Raw genomic sequence first — 27,811 nt, forward strand, 5'->3', positions numbered from 1 at the left:
CGGAACAGGGAGAAGGAGAGGACAGCGGGCATTCATAGGCAGAAGGGCTGACGACAGTTGCCCTTCATCATTTATAACACATTTTAGACTGTTGTGGACCCCCCGGTGTTTCTGTTTTAACCCGCTGGACTGGGATATACACTGAAAACATTGCTGTGAAAATGGCGCAGCCAGACAGCAAGAAGATATTCTTTGAGAACCTGTCGGGAGCCGGGAAAGCCATCGCGGTTCTGACGAGCGGAGGGGATGCTCAAGGTAAAGTACCCGGCTAGAGTTCCACAGATACAGTATGTACCGCTGGAAGAGAGGAGGCAGGGCTGCAGGTGGGGGAAACCTCCAGCTGTGTGATGCTGGACTGTCTGAGAGGCTGCAAGGCTTTCATTTGTCGGAATATGTGAAGCACTGCGCAGTTGGCACCCGGTGAAATAATAACGCTGAGGACCGTTCATTCAGGAAGACAGTTAGCTTGCATGCTAACCTGACAGCTAGCTGGCTAACGGCAGCATCCTCTGTCATTGATTTGGAGGCATTTCATCGCTGCATGCTGTGACAGCAGCCCGGAGAGGCGTCAAGGTCGAGCCGTGGCGCCTTTTTCTTCTCACGGGGCATTAGTGCACTAAAACTGACTGGTTTATTTTAGCTTTAATTATCACAGCCCTCTTTATTTGGATGTAGAAGTGGTAAAAGTACAAGGCGCCGCATTACTGCACTCCCGGTTCTGTTCGGTGCGTAGGCGACTGACAAATAGGACAGAAACTCAGAAAAGGCTTTTGTTCTAACGTGTTCCTTTGCAGTAAGCTGAGGTTGGAGGTTTAGGTTGAGCAGTGTGGCCCACTGATGGGATGTCTGTATCCTGTGTACGTGATGAGCTGCATACAGCTTCTGCTGCGTCTCTCCCAGTGCGTCAGAGAGGAAACCCTGGTCATGTGCTCCACTGTAACACACACCTACCAACACACACCGCTGTGTTTTAATAGCATTTATCTGCCTTGTTGCTTCAAACCAACATGTTATAACTTTGTACTTCTTTGGGAATTAGATAACTCTAAAAAGTCACACTTTAATATTAATTTTGAGGACAGAATCAGCCTATTTTCACATTTGGGCATCAGAACTAAACCTTAAATCATCTTTCAAACGCTATTCTATCAATTATCAGCTTCTTAGTTTGATCAAATGCATCATTACACTGACTTTTTAACATCTAGCTTGCAAAAACGCCATTCATTCTGTATTACAGATGAGCAGTCACTATGGGCATGGTGTGACTTTGCACAACTGATGCACAGGCACATGTGCAGAAGAACTGCAGCAATCAATCGATAAATTGATTATCTGTAGAATAATAAATCAATTGTTGACCATTATGATAATTAATTAATCAGTTTAAGTATTTTTTAAAGAAAAAGACAGTCAAAATTCTTTGACTCCAGCTTTGTATATTTTATTTTCTGGTTTTACTCTTTTATTACTGTAGATTAAATATCTTTGGGTTTTGAGGACATCATCTTTCCCCATTTTCCGACATTTTAGAACCCACAGAACTCAAAAATTATTTGAGAAAACAAAGAAGACATTATTTGACCACGTTAGCTGTAGCCCTAATGTATAGGTACAAAATGTTCATTTATGGAAAATCACTTGTTACACTGTTATATAAGCATAATTCTAACATAATTTATTTACAGCTATTTTCTCATGCTGTAACATGTTAGAAGAAGAAATGCATCGATCTTTAGTAGGTGGCTTTAAAATGACAATTCATGACACATGCAACGCACAGAAAAAACACATGGAGCTGGCCCCAGAGCAAACCAGTGAGGCCATGGCATGCATGACAGGAGCTGAACATCAGTGTCAGAGGGCTTTGTGTAGCCTTGGCTTAGTTTTTTCTCTGCAGGAGAAAGTGTCAGTCATGCAGAATGAGAGACTGTCTGCTTCGATAAAGACTTTGAAAAAAATGACAAGAAAGAGATACTTGTGTGTGATCATTTTTAACTTCTGTTTCTGTCTTTCTCACATTCTGTTTCATGCCTTCCTGAGTACACCAGGCTGTTCATCTGAACATAGTTATGTAACAAGTCAAGAGGTCAGCTGCTGCTACACTGGGCAGTATTGTTCTAATAATTATGGGAGTTTTGCTGCCTTCATGTGGAAGAAGACAGATGCGTAGGCTCGTTTTTAAAGTTTTCTTCTAACTTCTCCCTTTCTTTCATGTTGGCCTCCTCTACTGCCCTAATGGCCTAAACCTTTGTGTTGCTTAGTAACAGCTCTGCCTTGCTGGCATGTGAGATGTACTGCTCGCTGGTTTGTGCAGAGAAAGGAAACTCAGTCCTTTCTTCTGTTGTTTAGACCTCTTCAAGCTAAAGCACTTTTTATCTCTTTCATAGCCACTGTCGGTGCTAAAGCTAACCTGACATTGACATTCAAGTCTCAGAGCTGTGGTTAGTTAGTTCACTTGGACTTGAACTGAGTTGTAGCTGAGAGGCTGGAGGAGGAGCTGGGGAACCTTTTCACCAAAAATGGCAGTGTTCTGTGATGAGAAAAAAATTTGGCCTGGGCCACAGGCAGACAGTACAAATACAGAAAGACTGCACTCACACACACAGACACACAATGTCACATACATGCATGTAGAGAATATTAAAGGTTTACAGCGGCATATCCTTGTTAGAGATGAAATAAATATCCATGCAGTTTAAACTGTTCGTCACCTTGCAGATCAGAATTTGGAAATGATTTGCTGAAGTTCTTCTTCTGACTCTTTGCAGCTTAATATTTTTACCCCATTAACATTTTGCATTCTTAACCAATTCCTCTCCTTTTTAAATTTTGTCTTTTTCAGGTATGAATGCTGCTGTACGTGCCGTGGTTCGGATGGGGTTATATGTGGGTGCAAAAGTTTATTTTATTCATGAGGTGAGCTTATATTGTCGTCTTCACTGTTTAGGCATTTCTGCTACAGTTTACATGTAATTAATGTGATATTATAGTAAAGAGCCCTATGTAGGAAAACATCACTCTGCATATTCACTACTTACAATATGGCCAAAATCATTTTGATCAAGACTGAGATCTCAGTTATTTATTTACAATATTCCAAATATTATTTTTTAACATTTAAATAAACAGAGCACTGCTTCTCCTCCTTGTTCTGATACATTCCTGCTACAGTACAAATCTGCATCAAAATAGGACTTTAAATAAGGTTCTTCTTCTCCTGAGTGTCGCCTCGGAGCAAAATACAAATAAAAATGTACTGAAAACACCTGACTTGCCAAGCATCTGCTGTTCAAGAGGCACTCTGATATTCTGATGTACTTAAAATGCCTCACATGCAGGCTTCGATAGATGCTAGCTTGGCCACTCAGTTACTGCAACACAAACCTCTGACAGCTGTGTGACCAAAAATGACTTTGGAAAGAGTGACATAAGATGTTCTAATGTAAGATTTACCCAAGTGGAACCAACTGATTTTACGTTCATGGGCTGTTTTTTCTAGAAGTGGAGTTATATTTTCGATTTATTGTTAATATTGTAGTCAATCATGTTCATTTGTAGAAAAGTCGAATCATGATAGTGATTAATGTTCATTTAATTGTACAATATTTCTAGTACTCACATAAAATCTATTGTTTTAAAACTTATTTTTGTGTAATATTAATGCCTCACACTTTAAGGCAGAATGTGTAAATGTGAAAAAGTGTAAACACAGTGATATAGGAGGTAAAATAAATGTGGATGTGTGCTCTTTTCTTGCACACTGACATCAGTGTCATCCCCGTCTGCATATGTGAATGCAGGGATGTTTATTTTCATGTAGCAGATGTTGGAAGTGCTTTGGGAAGTGCTGTGCTCTGCGTGTTCATCCTGTGATCCCAGCACATCTGTGTATGTGTACGTCCTGCTCACACAGCGTCTTGTTACATAACTGACTTGAGGCTTTAGATGACTCGTGTGAACCTCTCCTCCCGCTCAGGTAGCACAGCACTGTGGCTGTTCTCCTGCACGTTTCTGCAGGTCACATTATCAGGATGGACACACTTTGAATTACTCAATTTCACTGTTAAAGATCTGCACTTTCTGTGGTATTGAGGTGGAAGAATTGATATCATGCTGAGTGATGATGACCTAATGGTGCAGAGTCACTGAGTTCACTCCAGCTGTTAGCCTAATGCTGCTTAGAGTGTTTGTTTGCTATGTTCCAGTATTTCTCTTAATAAGAGGCTTAAGCTTTTTTTTTCTCCTTCACCAGGGATATCAGGGTATGGTGGACGGTGGGGACAACATAAGGGAAGCCACATGGGAAAGTGTCTCCAGCATGCTACAAGTGGTGAGTAATTATCTTGGGCAGCATTCCAAACTTCTAATGAAATTACTGCAGTGGGGTTAAAACAGCTGCTTCCTCATCTGTGTACTTCTGTTTAAGGATTTTATGTTTTAGAATAAAGAAGTATTCTTTTAGTTTTTATTCCTCTATATCCTAATTAAATTGCACCATTTATTTTTCAGAGTTAGGAAATATAAAAATAGAAAGATTTGTTGGATTTTCAACTTTGCAATCATGTGTGGAATACAGTTCCATTAGGAAAATTAACCAAATATAAGCTTAAAATCATGATATGTCAACAAAATCACTTTTTTCTTCATGTCTCATTTTAAAAATTGCTAAAGGTTTGCCATAGATTGTGCAACAACAACAATCACTTCTCAGAGCAACTGAGAAGCCATGAGTGACTCAGCTGTGACCAACAGTCACATGAAAAAAAAAATTATTTGACTGAACTGCAGGCTGTGTTTACACAGAGCAGACAGAAGGCAAGTATGGAAACAAATTAAAGGGGTTCAGAACAAAACGAGACATACTTGATCAATGAAGTAAATACAGCAGTGTGAAAGACAGCTCATTTGTAGAGGTTGTGATAATGTAAGTCGCTAAATATCTATCGCACGTAAAGCATTTTAGCTAACAAAGTGTGTTAGTACATCTGTAGGCACTTGGAAAATGTTGTACATGTTGATTCTATTCATTAAAACTTTTGTAAAATAAGAAATTCAACTTTTTTGTCACACTGCACTAAAGACATTTTGAGTTCTTCTGTTTCCATATAGGCGCAGCACTTTACATTGCAGTAAATAAATAAGCCCACAGGAGCAAAAACCTCTAAGAAGCTGCTGGGGGTTCAGAGGGTTAAACCTTCAAATATAAACTCAATAGAACAACATACATCAAAGTTAGTTTTAACTTACAGACAGCAATGCATAAAAGAGGAAGCTGTAAGTTATGTGAAATAGAAGATAAAGATGTTTTGTGGTTAGAAATGTCATCCCATCAGCTGTGTTTATCCTGTTAACGTGTCCTAAAGGAAGACACTGAACTCTGTACAGCACCGACTAAACAAAACTCAGTTGTAGAAAACATGAAAGAAATGTCGGTTCACGAGAAAAACAGTAATTTTGAGCTGAGGACACTTTCACATCTTGGACTTGTTGTCATCAGGGTGGGACTGTTATCGGTAGTGCCCGCTGCAAGGAGTTTCGCACTCATGAGGGACGCCTGAAGGCAGCTCATAACCTGGTGCAGCGCGGCATCACCAACCTGTGTGTGATCGGTGGAGATGGCAGCCTGACTGGAGCCAACCTCTTCAGGGAGGAATGGAGCGGGCTGCTGACAGAGCTGGTGGAGCAAGGTAGTGGAGGAACACCAAGCTCCTCTTTGCTTTACTCTAGGGCTATTTTCATAATTCAGGGCATTATCATTTTTGGTACCACTTTAAGTATTTTGTTTGCAAACTGAGCAGCTGCCTTACCATTCCTAGTATCAGTCAGTATTTGTGTTTGGAGCACATCCTAAATCAGAGTTTTACAACAGTGGAAATAGTCTCCAGTAAAAGTGCAAAAACATAGGATATGTTAATAAACAAAGTGAGAGTCTGATGGGCTTTCTGTTATAAATAAAGTGCTGTTTTTTAGGATTTCTCCTGAGCTCAGCAGCCTCCATTGTTGCCACTACTGTGATATTATGGCAACAAGCCGTGAGAATCTGTGGAAGCAGACTGTGAAACAGACTAGTTCACCCCTAACCTCCGGATTCTTTCAGGTTTAATTGAGGAAGATGCCATCCAGAAGTACTCGGCCCTTCATATCGTGGGGATGGTTGGCTCCATCGATAACGACTTCTGTGGAACTGACATGACAATCGGCACTGACTCTGCTTTGCACAGAATCATCGAGGTGGTGGATGCAATCATGACAACTGCACAGAGGTGAGAGGGAGGAAAGACCTGCCATACATTTCTAACTTGTGAGGCTGTGAGTACCAGTGGCAGCACACATTCATTCATAGTCCTAAATGGGATACTTATTGCTCTAACACAATAATGGATAAACATTTGTGAAAAATGTTTAACTGTTTTTAACTTAGTTTGTGCTAATTTAAAGGCATGCAATATTGAAAGTGGAATGGAAAGAAGCTGTCCTCTAATAAATTATTGTATGTTTCCTACAACAAAAATACATTTGTCTCTACATTTGCAGAGTCCTCTTTAACTCTGAATAAATAGTTCACTGTTAATAAAGTAACATACTAGTAAAAGTTATAAACAATGGAATATACAGTCATGGAAAAAACTTGTCAGACCGTCCTTGTTTTCTTCAATTTCTTGTTCATTTTAATGCCTGTTACAACTAAAGGTATGTTTCTTTGGACAAATATAATGATAACAACAAAAATAGGTCATAAGACTTTAATTTAAGAGCTGATATCTAGATATTGTCCATGGTTTTCTTGATAATAACCAAAATCACTTAAGTTCTTACATCAGTGCGGATGTAAATCAGCACTGTTGCTTTAATCTGGCATATTTACGACTATTGCTGTCTAAATAGACATTCATTAATGTGCACTGTTCCTATCAAATAAATTAGTAAATAAATAGTTATGGCATTATTCTGCCAAAAACAGCTTTGAGGCATTTCCTGTTTTCTTTTTTGTCTGTTTTAATCACATGATCCACACAGGAATTAGTACTTGATTACATAACCATTGTTTCTGATGACTGCAGCCATGCGTCTTGGCATGCTCTCCACCAGCTTCTGACATTGTTCTGCTGTCACAGCAGCCCATTCCTGTTGCACTAATTCAAACAAATTTGCTTTGTTTTGGGGCTTGTGGTTCTCCATTTTGCGTTTGATGATTTTCCACAGGTTTTCAATTGGATTTAGATCTGGTGATTGAGCAGCCAAGACATGGTTTGAATGTTCTGGTTCTCCATCCAGGCTTTAACTGATCTTGCCGTGTGGCAAGGTGTATTGTCTTGTTGGAAAATCACACAACTGCACTTGCCCTGTTCCACCCAAACTGAAACAACCCCAGATCATCACTGATCCACCCCCATGTGTCACTGTAGGGGCAAGACAGTCTTGTTTGTAGGCTTCTCCAGGCTTCCTCCTGAACAGTAAGTTGGCTGGAGTGGGCATCAACTGAAAACTGGATTCATCACTGAAGAGAACCTTCAGCCCAATCATCAACAGTCCAATCCTTGTGATCCCCAGCAAAGAGTAACCAGGCTTCCCTCTGCCTTTCGTTGATGAAGGGCTCCTTCCGTGGCCTGTTTATCTTCAGACCAGCTTCAAGAAGTCGGTTTCCAACTGTCCTTGCTGAACAAGTCCCATTTCTCCACAGTGCCCACTCATTTTTAAGGTCCCTTTAAAATGAGTGGTCTGACAATGATTCCTGACACAGGAACGGATGAGCGATGGCCATCTGGTGGGTAGAAAGACGTTTCTTGCCACAACCAGTTAGCAGTTTGGTTGTACCATGTTGGGCTTGTTTTTTCTTGGTGTAGTGAATGGCTCTCTTAGAGATCTTCAGTTTTTTCGCTACCTGTCTCTTACTGATGCCTGTCTCCAGCAGTGCCAAAATGGCTGCCTTTGTGGCTTCACATAATTCTTTAGTTTTAGGCATAATGTGAGAGCTGACAACTTCTGAGTTGTGCTACTGCTTGAATGTAAGCAGGAAACCACAACATTAGTCCTGTGCTGTATTACTAAAATGCTCTGCTAAGTCATATTTCTTTTATCTTTCAGTCACCAGAGGACATTTGTATTGGAGGTCATGGGCAGACACTGTGGGTAAGAATGCATAAACTTTGTAGCAGATCCAAAAGCATAATTTCTAAGGCAGACACAAAGCTGATTTTGACCTGTGTATAAACAAAGCGTTCTGTCTATGTATATTATCTTAGCTACCTGGCGTTGGTGAGCGCCCTGGCTTGTGGGGCAGACTGGGTGTTAATCCCCGAAATGCCTCCAGAGGATGGCTGGGAGGAGAAGATGTGTCAGAAACTATCTGCGGTAACACAGTCAGATTTTTTTCTCCATTGAAGCATATAATACCAGCGTCCATGTTGTGTAATGTTTTATTTCACTCAACAGTGTTGTTATTCTTCTGCAAGAAGGAAATCCTGACTTTTTCTTCATCAGAGAAGACTAATGAGAGGTGTTTTGTTTCTGCTTTGAAAACAATATTCTATGATTCAGACCCGTTCCAGGGGCACAAGGCTGAACATAATCATAGTTGCTGAGGGAGCCATTGACAGGCATGGGAAGCCTATAACCTCTAGTTTTGTCAAGGATGTGAGTATTTGAGTGTAAAGAAAGGGGAAGCCAGAAGCATGGAGACCTGACTGATGGAGAGCAGTCGTCTGAGCCAGACTTAAAAACAGCCTCAGTGTTCAAAGTTACAGTTTACTTACAGTATGTACACTCTGCTGATCTCTTTATTATGGTGTGTTGACAAGCAAAAACAAAGGCAGGATGCTGTAATTACAAAGTGCCAACACAAGCTGTAGGCTTTTGCTATCGCAGAATCTGTCCTCGGCTCCCAGGCTGTCTTCATCTTCGGGCCCCGTGCCTCTGAAAGCCCAAGTCACAGCCACGGTCTCAATTTTTCTGTCATGTTGTTTCTCCACCACGCCCTCCTTGTAGAACCGAGCAGGGATGAAAAGGCTGAATATCATAATTGTAGCCGAAGGGGCGATTGATCATAGCAACAAACCGATTACCACTGACTATATTAAGAATGTAAGTACAGAGCTTTGTGTCAAAGTGCAACAAGTTCCGGTTTCAACTCCCTCCTGTATGACCTCTACTACTGTACTGCTGCCCTGGTGTGGCTTTGACTCTGCTGCTGTGTTTCTGGAATGCTCTGTCAGGCACACTGGCTAGTTTGGTAAGACGGCTTTCACGATACTGTACTACTACTGCTGTAAGACCCCCTCACTAAACCTCACACCCAGACATTTGCCAAATCAAATGTCATTTACTTGTAACTGCTGCACACATAGGTTTTTAGAGATGTTTTGACACTTACACTGTAAATTTGCATAGAGGGATTATCACAGTATGTCATGACTAACAGTTTTTTGTGTATTTGTAAAGCATTTTATTTTATTTTCCTTCCCTGTACCTGAGTACTTATGTTTAATTTCTTGCCTGGGATCCTGTGTGAGCTAAGAGCTCCCTGCTAACATGACTGAAAAATTAGAATGGCTTGCTTGTGCTTTGCTGTTTCCCCTTCTCTTCAGCTTTTATATTGTGTTTGTGTTTCGGTGTGTGATGTGCCTGTTCATTCATGTAAGAATCTTTCATATACATTTATTGCACAATGTAGTTATTTTGCAGTTTACATCATTTTACATAATTTTAGCCATTACCATTGTGCATTAGATGAATTAGTACCCTCTCATATTATATTTACAGTAGAAATTCCAAAAGGAAGAGTAACAATATACAATGTCACAATAACTGCTAAATCCTGTGTATTTTATCCTCCCAGCTTGTTGTCAAATGCTTGGGTTTCGACACACGAGTAACAATCCTGGGGCATGTGCAGAGAGGAGGGACCCCATCTGCCTTTGACCGCATCTTGGTGAGTTCAACACTTTGATCAATGAGTCAACTGTTCTGATGACACGTAATATTTAATGGTTCCTGCATCTTAAATATCAGGAAAATATTCTTTTCTGTGTCATATTCTATCAAAATAGATCACATTAACTTTCTGAACTCCAAGGCGCTTCTTACTCTTTTCACATATTTACTTACTGTGGGCTAATTCTTCACTGTGGTATAAAGTTCTGCACCTCTGTACAAACAGCACAACCCTGACTACAAGTACAGATCTCAAAAATGTCTGTTGAGCAATATAACAATTTAAAGTGTCATAAGTCACAAAAGTATAATTGTGATGATTATTCAATTTTCCAAAAATTGAAAAAAAATGGAATAAATGAGCCCTCACTGTTGTCAGTGCTGATTTTTTTTTAGGTTTTACATACTTTAGACATTTTGTTATTTAATCCTCCTGTTGTCCTCATTTATGGGCAGCAAAAATATTGTTTCCTTGTCTTAAAAAATCCAAAAAATCTGCAAAAAAAATTTCCCAAATTTCTGAAAATTTACAAAACCTTCAGGAAGAAAATTCCAATAATTCCTTAAAAGTTTCCCTTAAAAATATTATTTAAAAAAAAAAAAAAAAAAAATCCCAAATTTGGCAAGAAAGTTCTTGTAAATATTTTCAAAAAATGAGGAAAAATCTTCCAAAAAATCCTAAAAATATCTAAAGTGATTACATATATATCAGTAAAACTTGTAATATTTTCTTAAGAACATTCACAAAAAAATCTGGATTTTGGTAGATTTTTTGTGAATGTTCTTAAGAAATATTTTTGACATTTCTATTTTTACCACCAAAAACGTTCAAAGATTTCCCAAAAATGTTGAAAATGTGGACATCAGAAGTTTCAATGTGAAAATATACTTTTTTCCCACCTTTTCAAACTTTAAGACGGATCAATTTTGACCCGCAGGATGACACGAGGGTTAAAATATTATCTCGTTTCCATATTCATCTCTTAAACACAGTTCATTTCAGCCGAAAAATCCCTAAATTTTTGGCACATGAATGTTGGTCAAAGGCTGATTCACTGATGGCTTCATGGTTGTCTCGAGGAGTGCAGAGTTTATTTTTTGCACATTTTAAATGACACAGAAAAGAACACATTTATTTAGTTGAAATATCACACTTTTAAGATCACATTAGTTCACACATGATTTAAATTCTTTCTGGTTTTGCAGTTAATGACTGACAAATGATGTAATTTTGGCTGTTTTTTAAAGATAGCATGTCTTTCGAACCTACCAGCAGGTCAGAATGACAAACAACACTGTCAGATGTAACTTACTTTTCTTTATTTGCCTACAGTTCACATGCTTGACCTTCCATTCAACGTAGCATTCTTGTAAAAGTTCCATATTTAAAAGTTCACACATTGAAGCTAATTTTTCCAAGGTGGATTTGTTGCCAGTCCACATTTCCTGTTTAGTCCTGTGTGTGTAGAAATGGCCTCAGGTTTTAGGTTAAGCACATTAACAGATTTGTGGCTCAGCACGTGAAGGACTGCGTCACAGACGAGGAACCACAGATCCCTTCATGTTCACCACAAACCAACTAAATGCTAAACAGAGAAAAAGATGGATAAAAAAAAATTCCCCAATTTCAAATTCAAAGCGAAAGAAAAAAAACTGCAGAACTCTGTGTCGGTAAAGAAAACATAAGCATGTAGGTTAAACAAAGTGATAATGATGCAGTTTTCTGTGTGTGTGTGTGCAGGCCAGTCGTATGGGTGTGGAGGCTGTTCTGGCTCTTCTGGAGACCACAGCCAACACTCCGGCCTGTGTGGTCTCTCTGTGTGGGAACCAATCGGTGCGCCTGCCTCTGATGGAGTGTGTACAGATGGTAGGTGCTGCACTGTGCTGGAAACAGTCCAAGACAACCACACATTCTCACTCATGCACATATTTACAAAAGCATAGAAGCAGACGAGACAGAGAGACAGACGCAGAGTCAATGGGGATTAGGAGCTGACATAATGATGTCAAAAAGCACAGCCGATTGGATTTGGAGTGGCACTAATGGTCACAAGAGAGTTGTATTTTTTGTCTGGTTAATGATTATCTGAAGCATTTGGCAGCATTGGCGATGACTTCCAATATGATGATGTAAAAGAACCCATCTCCATAGAAACACACAAAGCTGCTTTGTAGTGGTACTCGCCAGTCATGTTTGGATTCTGACAGAACTCAGGGGAAGATCTTGCTACTGGTTTTTAAGTTTGAACGCATGTAGTTCTATTACAGGTCAAAGCAAGGTTACATGTTAGTCTTTTTTTGTCTTAGAACAGATGATGACATGTTTACTCTTGTATTGTTCTTTCGCTCTACACTCAACGGCAGTTAATCCTCTATTGTTACACCAATAATAGACACTTCAAAGATGGCAAATTTTTTGTATGTGGATATTTAATCATAACTGATGTAAATTGCACAATTTTGCATTTCCTGTATGTACAGTTTATGAATAGTGAATTCAAACAGTAAATCACTACTGTTTTCCACAGACTCAGGAAGTTCAGAAGGCCATGGACCAGAAACGGTTTGAGGAGGCTGTAAAGCTTCGGGGCAGGTATGACTGACAGACCAATCTGATGTAACAAAGTCATCACTTCCCTGAAGATCAAGGCCCGGAAATCAGTTTGATGTTGCTTTCTGTAGACAGGTGTAGTCAGGAAAGTGCATCACTGTACTATTTTAGAACTCCACTACTCTGTTGTTTACACTCAATAACCAACATGAAGATCAAAGCGGAAAACCGTCAATATCATGTAGATCATTTTTTAACTCATGTCTTGGTTATGATCCCAGTCTTGCATTATCTACTGTGCCTTAATGCTGAACATGTGCTACACATTTGTTTGAACACATGAACTAATTGTCCTCGGTTTTATTGCAGGAGCTTTGAGAACAACCTGAAGACATACAAACTGTTGGCTCATCGTAAACCAGAAACTGAACTGCCAACTGTAAGTCTTTTCATTGACAGTGACAGTGTTGGCAGCTTTGTTTGCTCACTTTGAACGCACCCAAACAAGGAGTTCTTTTCACATATATGGTGGTTGATCCCTGCACAACCTGCCTGGAGATCAGGTTGAACCTTGAGAGTTAAAACAGCTTACTCAACCTGCTGCGCAACTTCAGTATGTTTTTGATCAGTAAACTAAATGATATAGCTGGACTGTGATGCAACACATCAGTGGTGGTGTTAACATTGAGGTCAGCATGTCGTGAGTTAATAATGGCTCAACATACCATCTGCTGTTTTTAAACTAAACCTTATACTGACATAGAATTAACTGTGTGGGACTTTTCTATCATTAAAGTCATATAAAAAGGAATTTTAATGCACAGTCAGAGGTGGCGTCTAACTTTCCCTCTCAGTGATGTTTTGAATGTAAATATAGCTGAATTATCTTTTAACTTAGTTGCATGGAGAGTTTTTCAGACAATGTTGTGGTTAGAATAGCAGGATTTTAATGGTGCAGAGCAGCAACTGGGAAATGACTAAAGTGACTGCTGGTTAATGTGTAGCCTCTCAGTCGCGTTTCATACCTGCTCCATTGTTTGAAAGGATGCATATGTAAAGGAGACTAGCTTTATTAGGAATTCAGCTGGATTAAAGTGGAGTATAAGTGAGCATAGAAAACAGAAGAGAAGCAAACAGGTGGGACTTGATATGGCTTGGGACCATCGTGGTTTTATATCACACTAATGTCCAACTCGAGATGTGGATGAGCACCCTGCCTCACACCCTCTCAACCGCTTGCACACTTTTTAACACTATTCAGATTAATGCAGTGGGTGGACTTAGGCTGTTGCTGAAGTTACACTTTAATTTTTTATTACACCCTCCTGAGGCTCTGCCTACAAGTAGTGACTCAGCTAGTGCTGTCGTGATGCATAGTGCTGCTGCTATTTTCAGAAATATCCCTGGCAAAACAAAGCTCACTTACTGAGTAAAGATTTTCTGTAAATATGTGGTTTGGCCAAACTCTCATGTGGTTATTTCTCTGTACACAGGTGCATTCCAGCACGCTAGTTGTGTTGGCATTCATCACTCGTGTGGTCGTTTCCTGCTGTTCATTATTAAAAATAGCAGTGAATTGCTTTTCCCTGCTGCCTGTGTTTCCCTCATTTGCTGTGAAGCCTGTAATTGTAACCAGTGCAGACTTCATATGGGGTCCAGGTGACTCAGTGTTGGTCGGCTGAGTAGTGATATCCGATGACACCTGGCTCCCCTGCAGAGGGATGACTTGTTCAACTCTGGCAGGAGCTGCTGCAGGCTGCTGCTGCGGCTCCAGAGGAGACGGCTCTGACTGAAGATCAGTGAAGTGTAAAGGCAGCACGGCAGACTCCATGCTGTGGAGCTCGCCTCAGGGTTTGGCTCCCCCTGTATCTATGATAATGACCACTGTAGGCCCAGCATGTAGCTGAGAGTGCACCAGAAAGCATTTATTGATTCCCTCTGTAGAGCGTAATCAACTGTCCTCCAACACACAGTCTGTTATTTTGTAGGATTAGTTAAGCTGCATTTACAATGATTAGACTGTCACATTTAATGTTAGACTTGCCTGTGATGTATATGTAACCTGTTGCTGTGCGTTTTATGCCTTCAGAGCAACTTCAATGTGGCTGTTTTGAATGTTGGAGCCCCTGCAGCGGGCATGAATGCTGCCGTCCGTTCAGCCGTCAGAGTGGGCATCTCTGAGGGGCACAAGATGTTTGCGGTCAGCGATGGGTTTGAGGGATTCTACAAAGGACAGGTGAGTTCATATAGCACTGGTATACTGCTGCTGTGAATTAGACTCATCAAATGGAAGAGATTTCATGATGTTATTTAGATTTGTTCATAATTTACTCTAACAGCGTAATAATAATGCTCATCGTACATTTTTTCATCAATAAGTCAGACAGAATTGGCTTAGCATGATGAGAGTCCGGTAGTGCACAATCACTGTTAGCTCCCTGACTAAAGCGTGATCAGGGAAGCCCCAGGGATAATCTCTCCAGATTAATGTAAACCAATTTCTCACACTGACTCTTCCTTCTCTGCCCTGCTCAGATAAAGCTGATGCAGCACCACAATAATCCAATAGAGGGCACAAATGTGTTCACAAATGGACTGAGCCAGACTGTAACACCTTGGAATAATTCTCACCCTAATCTGAAAGTATAGGGAGTTTTGAAAGCAAGGTGAAAGCAGACAGTGCCTTTGTGAGCTTTATATGGAAACCTGTACTCGACTGTAATCTGAAACTGGGCTGTTTCTTTTGTCCATAACTGGTAGAACTGGTTTCACACTCATCTCCTCTATCCTCTCCTCTCCTTCTCCCATGGAAAAACCTTAAATCACCTCTGTCGACAGCTGGCTCATTCCAAGAACAGCACTTAAAGAACAAACCGAGCATTTATCTTCATCAAAATGTCTCCAACATCACTGGTTAGTTAAACATCCTGTGTAAGTTCTGGCCAGCTGAAATCAAATTGTGCCAACTGACCCTAAGAAGATTAAACCACAGGGAGTAATGGATTTCTATAATTCAGTGCTCGGGGACTCTCTGCTACACACCGCTCTGTGTTTCCACTGGAGCAGTTATTCCACTATATAAAAGAGTCTTTCCAGCAAATTAACTCTGCTCTTCACAATCCCTGCACTGAGACCCCAGAAGGATGTGTCAGAAAATACACAACTGAAGCTAACACACAAGTTTTAGAGAGTGCATTTTAAATGGACTAACAATACACAAACAGTTTTATGCATAGGGTTTATATATTTGGATGAGAATGCCTGTGACGGCAAACAAGTGTTGATTGTCCTGTCATTTTTCTGTTGTATTTAAAACCATCTGACTGAGTAAGACATCAAAGAATGTATGTGTTGCTGTTCCTTACAGATTAAGGAGATTAAATGGGCGGATGTTGGAGGATGGACGGGACAGGGTGGCTCTCTACTGGGAACCAAAAGGTAAAGGCCTGATGGACCAGCAGCTGTTAAGCATTAAAACTAAAGTCCATAAAGTTTATTGTCATGATAACGGATGAAGTTATGACTTTGAGTGTTGGAGTCTACAGAAGCACTATACCAGCACTGCTGCACATGTTCTAGATAAATAGCTTTCAGCTTTAAACAGCAACTTGCAGGTTGGTGATTCCAGTGAATAAATGTTTAGGAAAATGAAGCACATCTGTATTTTGGAAAAAATATGTCTATATAGACACTATGATTACAGAGTACTTTTGTACCAGAATTCTATGCCTCAAAAAACACAACTTAGTCGTGACATCACAAGATGGAGAGAAACCGAGCCAGTTTAGCAGCAACAAATATGGATTGCAACCATAGTTTTGACACTGAGGACATTCAAATACACATTCATACATGCAGGAAAGACAGCTTGTATTTATGAGCATGCCGAGTGTCACAGAGACCAGAAACAGATGAAGATAATAAGAAATAACAGCCATCAATGAGATGCTCATTAGTGCTGTGAGGAGAACCAGTGGAGAGCAGGTCAGAGGTTGTTTAAGAACATTAGCTAACATTGTGTTACGACTTGGTACCGTAAAGTGTGCAATCACATATCAGGATGTAACACAAGTAGTGTTAGCGGTTAAATACTTGAAGGAGTATTGATCCTTGATATTAAGGAATGTAATGCACAAATATCAGTTGGTATTCATCGTATCTCTTTCTACAACACAAGCCAACACTATATTTTATGGTGCCACATGAGAGAGAGAGAGAGGAAGGAGAGGGCTGAGTAATTTTGAAATCTGCAAACTTAAAAGAAGATTAACAGCACGGTTAGTGTTTCAGATGTGACAGTTGGTCCCGCTGACGCCAAACTAAATCGGAACTAAATCGACTGTGTGCACTGAAACAACAAATCAGTTATCAGTCTCATGTATTTGCATAGAACTCTATCGTATCTCCAGGAACATAATGCTGCTGTCATAACTGAGTGCCACAGACAACTGCTAGAAAGTGTGAAATCAATGTCCTGACAGGTCGGAGTTTGTGCTGCACGCCCAGTCACAACATTTCAACAAGATGGAAATCTGTGAAATGCAAATAAATAAGCAAAAAAAGATCAACTTTCTCAGTCCCAGCCACTCATACTCACTCCTACCTACTACTGTACAGTTCACTGAGGAAGAGATGACTCTTTTATGTAACAATATGACCGACTTGTGATTTAAAAAAAAAAAGGTTTTAAGAGCTGTTTAAAAAACCTACTTTTTCATCTGAATGTCTGCCTTTATGTCTCTTTAAACATTGTACGACACAGAAAATTATCTATTAAATATAAAGTTTGTGAAAAAAATTGCCTGAAAGCTTCTTTTTAAGAAACAAATTCACATCTATGTACTTAAATATCTAAATGATTTCGCACTTATGTTGAAATGATATTTCTCTTTGTCTTCTTCAGAACACTTCCTGCAAAGCATGTTGACAAAATTGCCGAGCAGATGCGAATGCACAATATAAATGCACTGCTGGTTATCGGTGGATTTGAGGTACGTTTCAAACTATTTGTCTCGATTAGTTTATTAGATCATTTTGTGTTAATGATGCTACTACTAAATACTTCTCATCTTTGATTAAAGCTAAGCTTTTAAGCTCTTGCATGATGAATATTAACATCTATAGCAACATTTTTATTGATCATAGAGTTAAAAAAGACAAAGTATCTGTTGGAACATTACTCATTATATCTTGTATATATGTATATCACAGTAAACAGTGTAATGTTTATCTTATCCATCATTCTTATCCCTTTTATATCAGCACATCACCATATGGTCCCATGTGTAGTCATGTACATAACCATGCTTGAATCATTGCTCTGCCTGTAACAAGATTAACTGCAGTATAAAATTTGTAGGCTGCTGATTTCCAGTGCCTTAACTAGAATTTTTTAGAGAAATACTGAATACTTTTAAGTTAATTATGTAACTCAAAAGTGAACTAACACCATTTAATTGAATTGGAAACAGACCACCTGCTTTTGTCCAGCCATTTCACGCACTCCCACTTAGATGCTCACCAGCTTTAATATTCCTGTGATGTATGCAAGCAAATGAGTTTTCTTGTCTATGTATTGTATGCGTATGATTTTGAGGGTGTATGTGGAGTGGTTCCTGTCTGTTTCGCTGCTGTCCGTTGTGATAGACCTGGCTCCTCCCCTTGGCACCCTCCACTTATGTCTTTCCCTTCCTTGTGGCAAGTAGCACCTCTCCACCAAACCAACCTGCCAAACCCCTCGCAGACACTAAAGCCCTTGGCTCTGCCCTGCAGGCCTTCCTGTCACTGCTGGAATTGTTAACGGCTCGCGGGAAATATGACGAGTTCTGTGTGCCCATGGTCATGGTCCCAGCCACTGTCTCCAACAATGTGCCGGGCTCAGACCTCAGCATTGGCGCTGACACGGCTCTGAACGCCATCACTACTGTAAGTGATGGGGCCTGGCGACAAGAATAGACAGACACAAACACTCAAGCTGACAAACACCAAACCAGCCAGTTATATTTCAAGAGGGGAGAAATCGCTCACTCAGTCTTTTTACCAGTCTCTGTAGTTGTATCAGGGATTATTTTGAAAAAAACCTTCTTATTACGATGGCATCTGTCAGCCACATCTGGCATAAAGCTTCTCTAACAACATTACAAAGTCACATCTGTACTGTGAGACATGACTGGTAAAGGTAAATGCAAGTTGCAGTGTAGCGTCCCTCCCTTCCCTTCAGGTAAGTAAGTAAGTGACAACATGGAGGCATGCTGTGAGGTGCACAAGCGTCATGACCGCCATGTTTGCTCTGCCTGCCCTTCTGCGTGTTTGTGTTTGTGTCCTCCCACCTTATTCACATCAAGATGAGTGGTTAACAGCATGCAGGGTTTGATGTTGTCGATTTAATTCACATATAGTGTACATCTACAGATCACAAACTAATATGCACTGTTTGTATCATCTTGACAATTCTTTATGCCAAGATTATATTCTAAACAACACAGAATCACGACTCATCCTGTTTTCTATAAAGCATCTTTGCAACTTAAATGAACATAAACCCCATATAACAACAAAGAACCAACATCAATACAAAAACTAACATCTCAGAGCCTGATCTTAGCTTGGCCATCATCTTCTTCATTTCCCTCTCCTGTGTATGTTGATCTGATCAGTGCTGCTTGTCCTGCCTGCAGTGCGACTGCATTGAGCTGCTGAGGCTAACAAACACACAGATCTCTGTCCCATCTCTACCTTTCTGTTCCTACATCTCTCCCTGTCTGTCATTCTTCCCTCTGTTTTCCTCGTACCTTCCTTCTACGATTTGTGTTCCCCTTATTTTCTCACTTCTGCTCTGCCACTTTTGTCAATTCTCCTCACTTTCCCCTCTTCGCTTTCTTTTCCACCACTCTCTTCACATTTCTGTCCTCCCATCCTTTCTGCCAAAGGGAAGCCACAGCCGCTATCACACGGAAAGAGCCGGAATGGCAGGATGCGCTCTCGCAAACTGAGAGAGATTCACCTCTCTCTCAGTGGCTCGGCCCTCTGAGCTGGCTCTAATGCGTTTTTCATGTACTGCCGCTTCAGGCGTTTGAGAGTCTGCTGCAGCTGTATGAGGCTCGTGCTACCTATGAAGAGTTTTGCATCCCGATGTGTATGCTGCCTGCAACCATAAGTAACAATGTACCGGGCACAGATCTAAGTATCGGGGCAGACACGGCCCTCAATGCCATCGTGGAGGTAAGGCAGTCGAACCGCCGCCGGCACAGCTTTGAGTGCTTTATTCAAGATGCTTGTGCAAAGAGGATGAAAATGACACATGATGTAAAATATGAGTGGAGGTAGTGGTCCAGTGCTAATACTTAACAACTATCAGGTTACAAAAGCAGACTGAGCATTGCAGGAGTATTTTCTAGAGCTCTGTCAAATTAACCCTGACTGGAATTCTAACATTAACCTTCAGTATCTTTCATGTTTTACTGTTGTAGCTAACTGATCTCAGAGTCACCTGATATTTAACTGATTATCAGCATTGGGCCATCAAAGTAAGATTCCACCTCCAGCTCAAGTAGAAAAGATCTCCAAGAATAATTTTACTTTAACATTTGAATTATAAACGAATTTTCCCGTGCGATGTGCTCTCTCATCCTTTGCAGGACGCCAGTGTGTCAAGTGAAAACAGCGTTTAGCCCGAATTTGTGAAACCTATAAATGAATGTTTTCCTTAATAAGCATGCTGTTGTGCTGTTGTTTTTCTCTGTGGAATGTCTAATAACATTTGACCTCTAATCATCACATGTGCAGTCTAGCTGGTTTGGTTTCTTTGATATATGAAACATACACAAAGTTCATTCATTTACCTCGTGTTAATTCTTTATTGTATACTGACTTGGTGAGCTCATGTGCATGTGTCAGACTTGCGACCGCATCAAGCAGTCCGCCAGCGGGACCAAGAGACGCGTGTTCATCATTGAGACGATGGGAGGCTACTGTGGCTACCTGGCCAGTGTAGGAGGTCTGGCTGCTGGAGCCGATGCTGCTTACATCTTTGAGGAGCCATTTGATATCAGAGACTTGCAGGTAACACACTACCACACACATATCAGTCTGTTCTAAAGCTGTAGAAACTTGATTTCCTCTTCAGCCCTCTTCTCATTTCTCACTTTGTACACTTTCAGTTCCTTTCCTCACTTCCTCTCGTTGTGTCTTAGTCCCTTTCCACATAGATGTAAGTAGACGCAAGGAAGAGAGGAGTCAGTTACAGACATTTCACAAAATGAGACTTTTTTTTAAAGCAGTGTTAACCCTCTCAACACAAGCAGTTTCTGGGTGTTCTGCTTCTGTCATATTTTTACTCACTTCATTTTTTACTGCAATAGAAAGTCTGGAACCTCTATGGAAACAGAACAAAGTTGGCTTCAAGTAGAGAGAACTCTAAAATGAAATGTCATTTTTTTCTGTATAAATCTTATGTTGATTTTATGTTTTAAGCATTTTGTTACTTTGTGCTGTTGAAGATACCATACAAATAAACTTTACTTAATCTAGTTGTATCACAGTTATGCCATAAATCATAAGTTACATTTCTTTAATTGCTTATTTTACAAAAATTGACAACACGCTAAAGTAAATATGTATAACATTTGTCCAATGGCCACAGGTGTTGCCATGACCAGGGCAAAAATGGATACACACTACTGTTCAGAAGTTTCGGGTCACTTAGACATGTCCTTATTATTGAAAGAAAAGCAGTTTTTTTTCAGTGAAGATAACATTAAATGAATCATAAATCCAGTCTAGACATTGTTAATGTGGTAAATGACTATTCTAGCTGGAAACGGCTGATTTTTAATGGAATATCTCCATAGGGCAGGGGTGGGCAATTAATTTTCATATGGGGCCACATGAGAAACGTTGACGGTTGTTAAGGGCCGGACCAATACACTTACAGTTCTGCTCAATATATATCTCAATAAAAACAGTAAATGAAACATTACAATGATACAATGAAAATGTGGAACACAGAACACAACTATTTAATGACTTTGTTTTTTCATTTAAACTATGATTGCTGCCTATTGAGTTGTAGATATTTTTGATGGTGTGACTTCCTTCAGCGTGGGCATGTGGATGAGAATGTTGCCCTCCAACTGGCTTGAGAGAAACTTCAGCTTTCTCATAAAAGCAGTCACCAGGCTGTACATTTCATGTGCAAAGAGGCCCTTGCCTTGCAGCTTGGTATTTAGTTCATTCATTAGTGCAGTCACATCAACAGCAAAAGCAAGGTCTGCCATCCACAGTCTGCATCTGAGAGCTCGGTGATGTCCCTGCCTTTCTTCTCACAAAACTCTTGAATCTCTGCTCTCAGATCCCAAACTCGTTTAAGCATCTTGTCCAGGCTGAGCCATCTGACAGCTGTCTGGTAACCAAGGTGACCATGTTCACTATCATCTCCTCCAAAAAGACAACAAACTGTCTGTAATTCAATGCTCTTGCCCTGATGAAGTTAACTACTTTAGCTACAACATCAGTCACGTGGTTGATTTTTAGCACTGACTTACACAGCACCTCCTGATGTATAATACAGTGCAAAAATATCAGTTTCTGTTCTGGGTTTATTACAGTCACTTTATCTTACATCCATTTCAAAAGTCCAACATTTTTCCCTGTCAAATTTGGACAGCCATCAGTTGTAAAACCAACCAAATTCTCCCATTTTAGTCCCAGCTTGTTCATGCGTGTATTTACCTCAGTGAACAAATCACTCACCGTCGAGGTTCCTTCATTGGCTGCACAGCTGCCAGCTCGTCTGTCATCTCAAAGGTTTTTGTTAGTCCACGTTCAAAGATGAGTAACTGGGCTGTGCCACGGACATCACAGCTCTCGTCCAGAGCCAAGGAGAAAACGTCAAAATTGTCCACTTTGTTGTGCAGCTGAAGCTCCAGATTTTCGGCGCTGCTCTCCACCCGCCTCGTTACGGTTCGCCTGGAAAGGGTGACATTAACGAACGCTCCTTTCTTCTCCGGGCATATAAACGCTGCAGAGTCCACCAGACTTTCTTTGACAAACTCTCCATCAGAAAATGGCTTACTGACATCCCTTTATGTGTGAGCTTTGGTAAAAAATCCTTGCTGCTTTAGCAGTTTAGCAGCAAACTTTCAGATATCCTCCCCGCTCTGCATCAATCAAATGTTTGTACGAAAAAAACGGCACCTTAGCAGATCTTTCAAAGTAAAAGCAGTGCAGGCGTATCGCTTGCATGCATTGTGATGATATATATTTGCATTGACTTTTAATATTTTCCAATGACCTCATATGGGCCAGTCAGGGTCATCCGGCGGGCCGGATGTGGCCCGCGGGCCGTACGATGCCCAGGTCTGCTTTAGACAGTGACAAGAGCCTAAAATTTCTGGCTCCTTTCCTATCAGGCCATGTTTTGTTTCATCCACCAGAGGGCATTCAGGCTGTCTTCTGATGCAGCTGTCACAGTGCCACCTACTGGTCCTTATTACTTACAGCACGTACTGTTAATTTCCACAGGCCAATGTTGAACATCTGACAGAGAAAATGAAGACCAGCATTCAAAGAGGACTGGTCCTCAGGTAAGAAAATGACAGTGCATTTCAAGGCCACGTTCCTTCGTGATAATGTGCAAAAAAAAGTTAAAGGTCAGTCTGCTGTTGTCGACGGATTTAGTGTTTCCAGCCCTCAGAGTTTGGCTTTAAGCTGCTTGTATAGTAAACAGATCTTGTGGTGATGTCAACAGTTTAACAGCTGACATTTTGCAGTGCTGCTCTCATTCCTGATGTCAGTATAACATATCCCTAAATCCAAAGAAATGCTGAAAATGTGCCTCTGGTGACATTTAGTTTCCCTGTTTGTATGTGTAGGAATGAGAACTGCAATGACAACTACACAACGGACTTCATCTACCAGCTGTACTCTGAAGAGGGGAGAGGAGTGTTTGACTCCAGGAAGAACGTGCTGGGACACATGCAGCAGGTTGTTTTTTCATTTTATAAATCATCAGTGGTACCAACTTGTACAGACTAAGGAAGATTTAACAAACTGTTTCCCATATTTGTATCATGAATATGTATTTCCCCAGTTTACATGGTCTTTGTTGTATTTTGGTTTTGTGTATCTTGAGATTAGCGCAGATAAAACTGGAACAAACAAAATTTTAATGGTCTCTGAGGATAAATTGGTTTGTGTATCAAGTAATGGGATTCAGAAAAGAAAGAAAACGAATTTGGGGATATAGAGGAGTTTTAAAGATAGCACAGCAGACTACAAAAACAATTATTAATATTATTAAATTATGACAGAAGAGAAACGAGATTCGGTGAGGGAGTGAAACCTGTTTGTTCCTTTGAAAGGGAGGAGCACCGTCTCCATTTGACCGTAACTTTGGGACCAAGATCTCAGCCAAGGCGATGCAGTGGATTACCAAAAAGCTGACGGAGACGTTCAGACAAGGTGAGGTTCCACTTTGGTGTTGTTAGCGAGCTGACCTGTGCTAGTGGATCCTCCCTCCCTGCAGAGGCGTGGCCGTTGTGAAGCAGATCTGTCATGGAGTCACTGTGTCTGGCGTTTTGATGTATTTTGTCCTCTCAAAGGAGATTAATTATTGATCATTTACACCCATCAGTGTAACAGTTTAATGAGAAATTCACCTGAATATATATTCTCATTTGACGAATAACAGCTGTGAATGATATATGATCATATATTCTGCCTTACAACCAAACTGCATGACTAAAATTAAAGTAAAAACTCCTCTTTGTTTCTTTTATGTCTATTTCCCTTACACATGGATGACATAAGATGAAGGTAAATCTTTATTTTTCATGCTGGCTCCATGACCATCTACATCTTTATATTTAGCTCCATGTCCCTGTGTGTCATTTTCACTTTGTGCTGTATTTTATAAAGGCACACAGTCTGCCCAGGTATATGTGGGGTACAGCTATGATGCCTGTGCTTTACAGCTTTATCAGCAGCTCCCATGTCAAGCTATTTCCAGTTCATCTCAAATCAATTATCTGGAAATTCACAAACATGGGATGTATTGATTAATGTAGTACAGGTTTCTTTTTCCCGCTTTGCCCCACATTTTCTTGTGCATCTGTATTGTTTTATGTTGTTGCTTTTTATTAGTGACACTTTCTGTATCATCCCGTCTTTGTGTTTAGGTTCTCTGTAGTAATCCTGTAGCTGTACCATACTGTCTTTAAAATAGCCACGAGCTAGTGAAAAGAGCCATCATCACCCTGTACCGCCCCTCACACACGCTGCACAATGTTCATTCTGGGCTTGTGTGTGTTTGCAAGCTAAAGTAAGTTGTTGTGTTTCCGACTCTGAATGCTGTGACGTTTCTGTGCAGGCCGAGTGTTTGCTAACACTGAGGACTCCTGCTGTCTGCTGGGGATGCGCCGCAGGGCTCTGGTCTTTCAGCCTGTTGTGCAGCTCAAGGGGGAGACCGACTTTGTGTATGTATCACACTATTGAACTGAAAGCGACACACAGACTGTGTTAAGATGGGCTTGAGTACAGTGGTCCCTCGTCGAAAATCTGCACAGTAGCGACCGTATTTATTTTATTATTTATATATATTTTCAGGCTTTATAAACCCTCCCCACACTCTTATAAACATTTCCTATGCTCTTAAACACTTTCTACACTCTTAAACTTGCGTAATTTTAACATAAAATTCTATATGGGTACTCACCAGTGAATATACTACAACTTAAAGATTGAAGATGATGTTGAATTAGCTGTGCAGGACTGATGATGATGAGATGAATGTACTGCACAGTGAGCACAGACGAGGTGAGATGTTGAACGCTGCTATACACAAGACACGGAGACAGACACTACGCATTTTATTTCAATTTAATATTCTTTTAATATGTTTTAATTATATTTTTTTAGATTGTTTTAAATTTATTAGGCTAGAAAATACTTATTTTACCACAAAAATAATTAAAATAAATATATAAAAATACCTATATACCTCAAAATCCCACAATATAGTGAAAAATCTGCGATACAGTGAGAGGGACCACTGTACTCTGGTTATGATTAGATTTTTGAAGTGTCCCATTTTTGTGTTTGTGCATAGAAACATCATATCCCCATTTCAGAAACCCGAATAGGCCCTTATCTTGGTTTTGTTAAGCCTGAATATTTTACGTGATGTAGACTGAAAAAAACCGGGATATTACTGTATGTAAACATTCAGTACTTGTTTTCTGACACAGTCGAGACTTTTGCGTTTCTGTGAATCAACCCCAAACTGCTTATAAACCAAGAAATATTCCCTCCAGCTGCCCCATGTGACCACTTTCTTTGGTAACAGAGCTGATGCTTCATCTGTGTCACACATGGATACAAATTTTCTCTACACCTAGAGTCACAGAACCCCCCCCCTTGCCCTGTAGATACTGGTCAATGTGCAGGACATGTCTAATATTTATTGAGGGTCTCAATAAGGTAAATAAGCCAAAGCTCCAATGCAGTGTTGGCATTTACTGTCCTTTATAAACCAAAGTGGCCTCAGACAGATTGACAGATTGCCAGTCCATCACAGGGTCGACACAAACAGCCAAGCACCCTCACACTTTCTCTTACAGCCAATTTAGAATCATCAAATAACCTAATTTGATGTCTTTGGACTGTTGAAAGAACCTTTTACCTGCGAGGCGACAGCACAAACTACTCTCATTTTCAGCAGCCAGTCAGATTAATTTAATGCCGACAGTCACAGGAATGTCAGATTAAATTGTCAGTTTGTGTTATAAAGATCAGTAGCACCTGCAAAAACAGTCAGAGTAACAGGGATAGTAGTATTTATCATGTACATGGGGATATGAAGAACAAACGCCACACTCTCACTGATCAAAACTGGAATAAGCCTCACAACTGGGCATGTAAACACAATTACAGAGATTAGGTTACACAAGGATCACACAGAGGACAATGGACCCTTGAAAACTGTTATATAATGTTGGCTGAGACCCAAAATTTGAGAAAGTCTGGAGCACAGACAGACACGGTGACCCACACTGTGGAGCTGCATTATGGGAAATGTAGGTCCCATTAGTTTTGGAGCTTGACCTTTGAACCACATCTAATCTGTCTCTTGTGAGAGTCTTTGCTTTATGTAGCACTACATCAATACAATTCCCCCTTAAACATGCCAAGTACTGCAGGCAGGAGTCACAAAGTGTAGAGGCATTTTCTAGTTTTTACATTTCATAGATCAAACAATGAATTTGTTAAGAAAATAGCTGGCAAATTGACGAAGAAAACAAGAAGTCGCTGCCTTGATTCATGTCAGTTTGAGCATTCACAGTGATCTTGTCAGTTTTTCAGTCATTTGAAAATGCTACATTGGTGTTACGTTAAAAGGAGAATGCCAGAATAGAGAAATTCCTGCGTATTTTGTGTGAACAAAAACTCATAACCCCAACGCTGAAGTTTGTTTATGTGTCTGCAGCCACAGGATCCCCAAGGAGCAGTGGTGGTTGAAGCTGCGTCCTCTGATGAAGATCTTGGCCAAGTACAAGACGAGCTACGACGTCTCTGATTCCGGACAGCTGGAGCACGTCGTACGCAACCGACCCAAAGAGTCGGACGCTTCGGTAGCCATGTGAAGGATCGCGCTGTACGGTGGCCTGCGAAGCCCACTCTGTGTGTAGGACTGAAAGTGTGTGAGGTGTCACTCTATGTGTTGTAAAAGAGCCCCAGTAACAACATACTGTGTTCATCTCCTGCCTCTGTCATTCCCTTCAGTGTTGCTCCTTTGTTTCGTCTTGACATCACGACTCACAAACTGTAACCTAGCCTCTGCCGTATCAGACGCACACATGCTCTGACACACACATACAGACACACACACACACACACGGCTGTCCTGCCATGCATCTGTGTGTCCTTGTCGCCCTGGATGTTTAGTGTCACCGTTTTTAAAATGCACTTTCTCTGTCTCCAGTTGCTTAGACAGGCTCTGATTCCAGAGCGGCACGAGGACAGAATAGACGCTGTCTCTGAAGTAAAAACCAGTGTGTGTATCTGCCTAGAACGAGTGTGAGGTTCAGCATATTTATGTGAGACTGATTCAGTCCAGTTCTGCTGCTGCAAGTCAAGAGAACTGCGTGCTGTGCTTTACACTGAAAACTAATATTTATCTTTTTGACATTGTTTATTTTGCTCGTAATCATGGATATATTATTAACTGTAGGCACTGCTGTACCGAGTAGCTGTCTGTCATGTTGCACCAACGAGTTAGATGTGTAAGAGACTAATGTTTCCCACAGAATAAAATCAGACTTGAGAAGTGTA

General features: G+C 40.5%; 1 protein-coding gene across 5 annotated transcripts; it reads left to right on the plus strand.

Moving 5' to 3' along the window:
• Positions 1 to 27,811, plus strand: pfkpa (phosphofructokinase, platelet a). Of its 5 annotated transcripts, XM_055007210.1 has the most exons (23): positions 1 to 255; positions 2,846 to 2,919; positions 4,256 to 4,333; positions 5,501 to 5,690; positions 6,101 to 6,266; positions 8,089 to 8,133; positions 8,247 to 8,355; positions 8,989 to 9,084; positions 9,839 to 9,931; positions 11,675 to 11,800; positions 12,462 to 12,526; positions 12,854 to 12,923; positions 14,574 to 14,720; positions 15,852 to 15,922; positions 17,388 to 17,475; positions 18,257 to 18,409; positions 19,553 to 19,705; positions 20,381 to 20,545; positions 23,006 to 23,067; positions 23,356 to 23,467; positions 23,845 to 23,944; positions 24,852 to 24,957; positions 26,967 to 27,811. In XM_055007210.1, the coding sequence occupies exons 1-23, from the start codon at positions 162 to 164 to the stop codon at positions 27,121 to 27,123; spliced, it is 2,520 nt and encodes an 839-aa protein (XP_054863185.1). In that variant the 5' UTR covers positions 1 to 161; the 3' UTR covers positions 27,124 to 27,811. The 5 variants fall into 5 exon arrangements, with proteins under 5 accessions (XP_054863185.1, XP_023139649.1, XP_023139648.1 ...); XM_023283881.3 differs by lacking the exons at positions 8,989 to 9,084; positions 19,553 to 19,705 and adding an exon at positions 8,542 to 8,637; XM_023283880.3 differs by lacking the exons at positions 8,989 to 9,084; positions 18,257 to 18,409 and adding an exon at positions 8,542 to 8,637.

This window comes from Amphiprion ocellaris, chromosome 22 (assembly GCF_022539595.1).
Source record: "Amphiprion ocellaris isolate individual 3 ecotype Okinawa chromosome 22, ASM2253959v1, whole genome shotgun sequence".
Taxonomy (NCBI): domain Eukaryota; kingdom Metazoa; phylum Chordata; class Actinopteri; family Pomacentridae; genus Amphiprion; species Amphiprion ocellaris.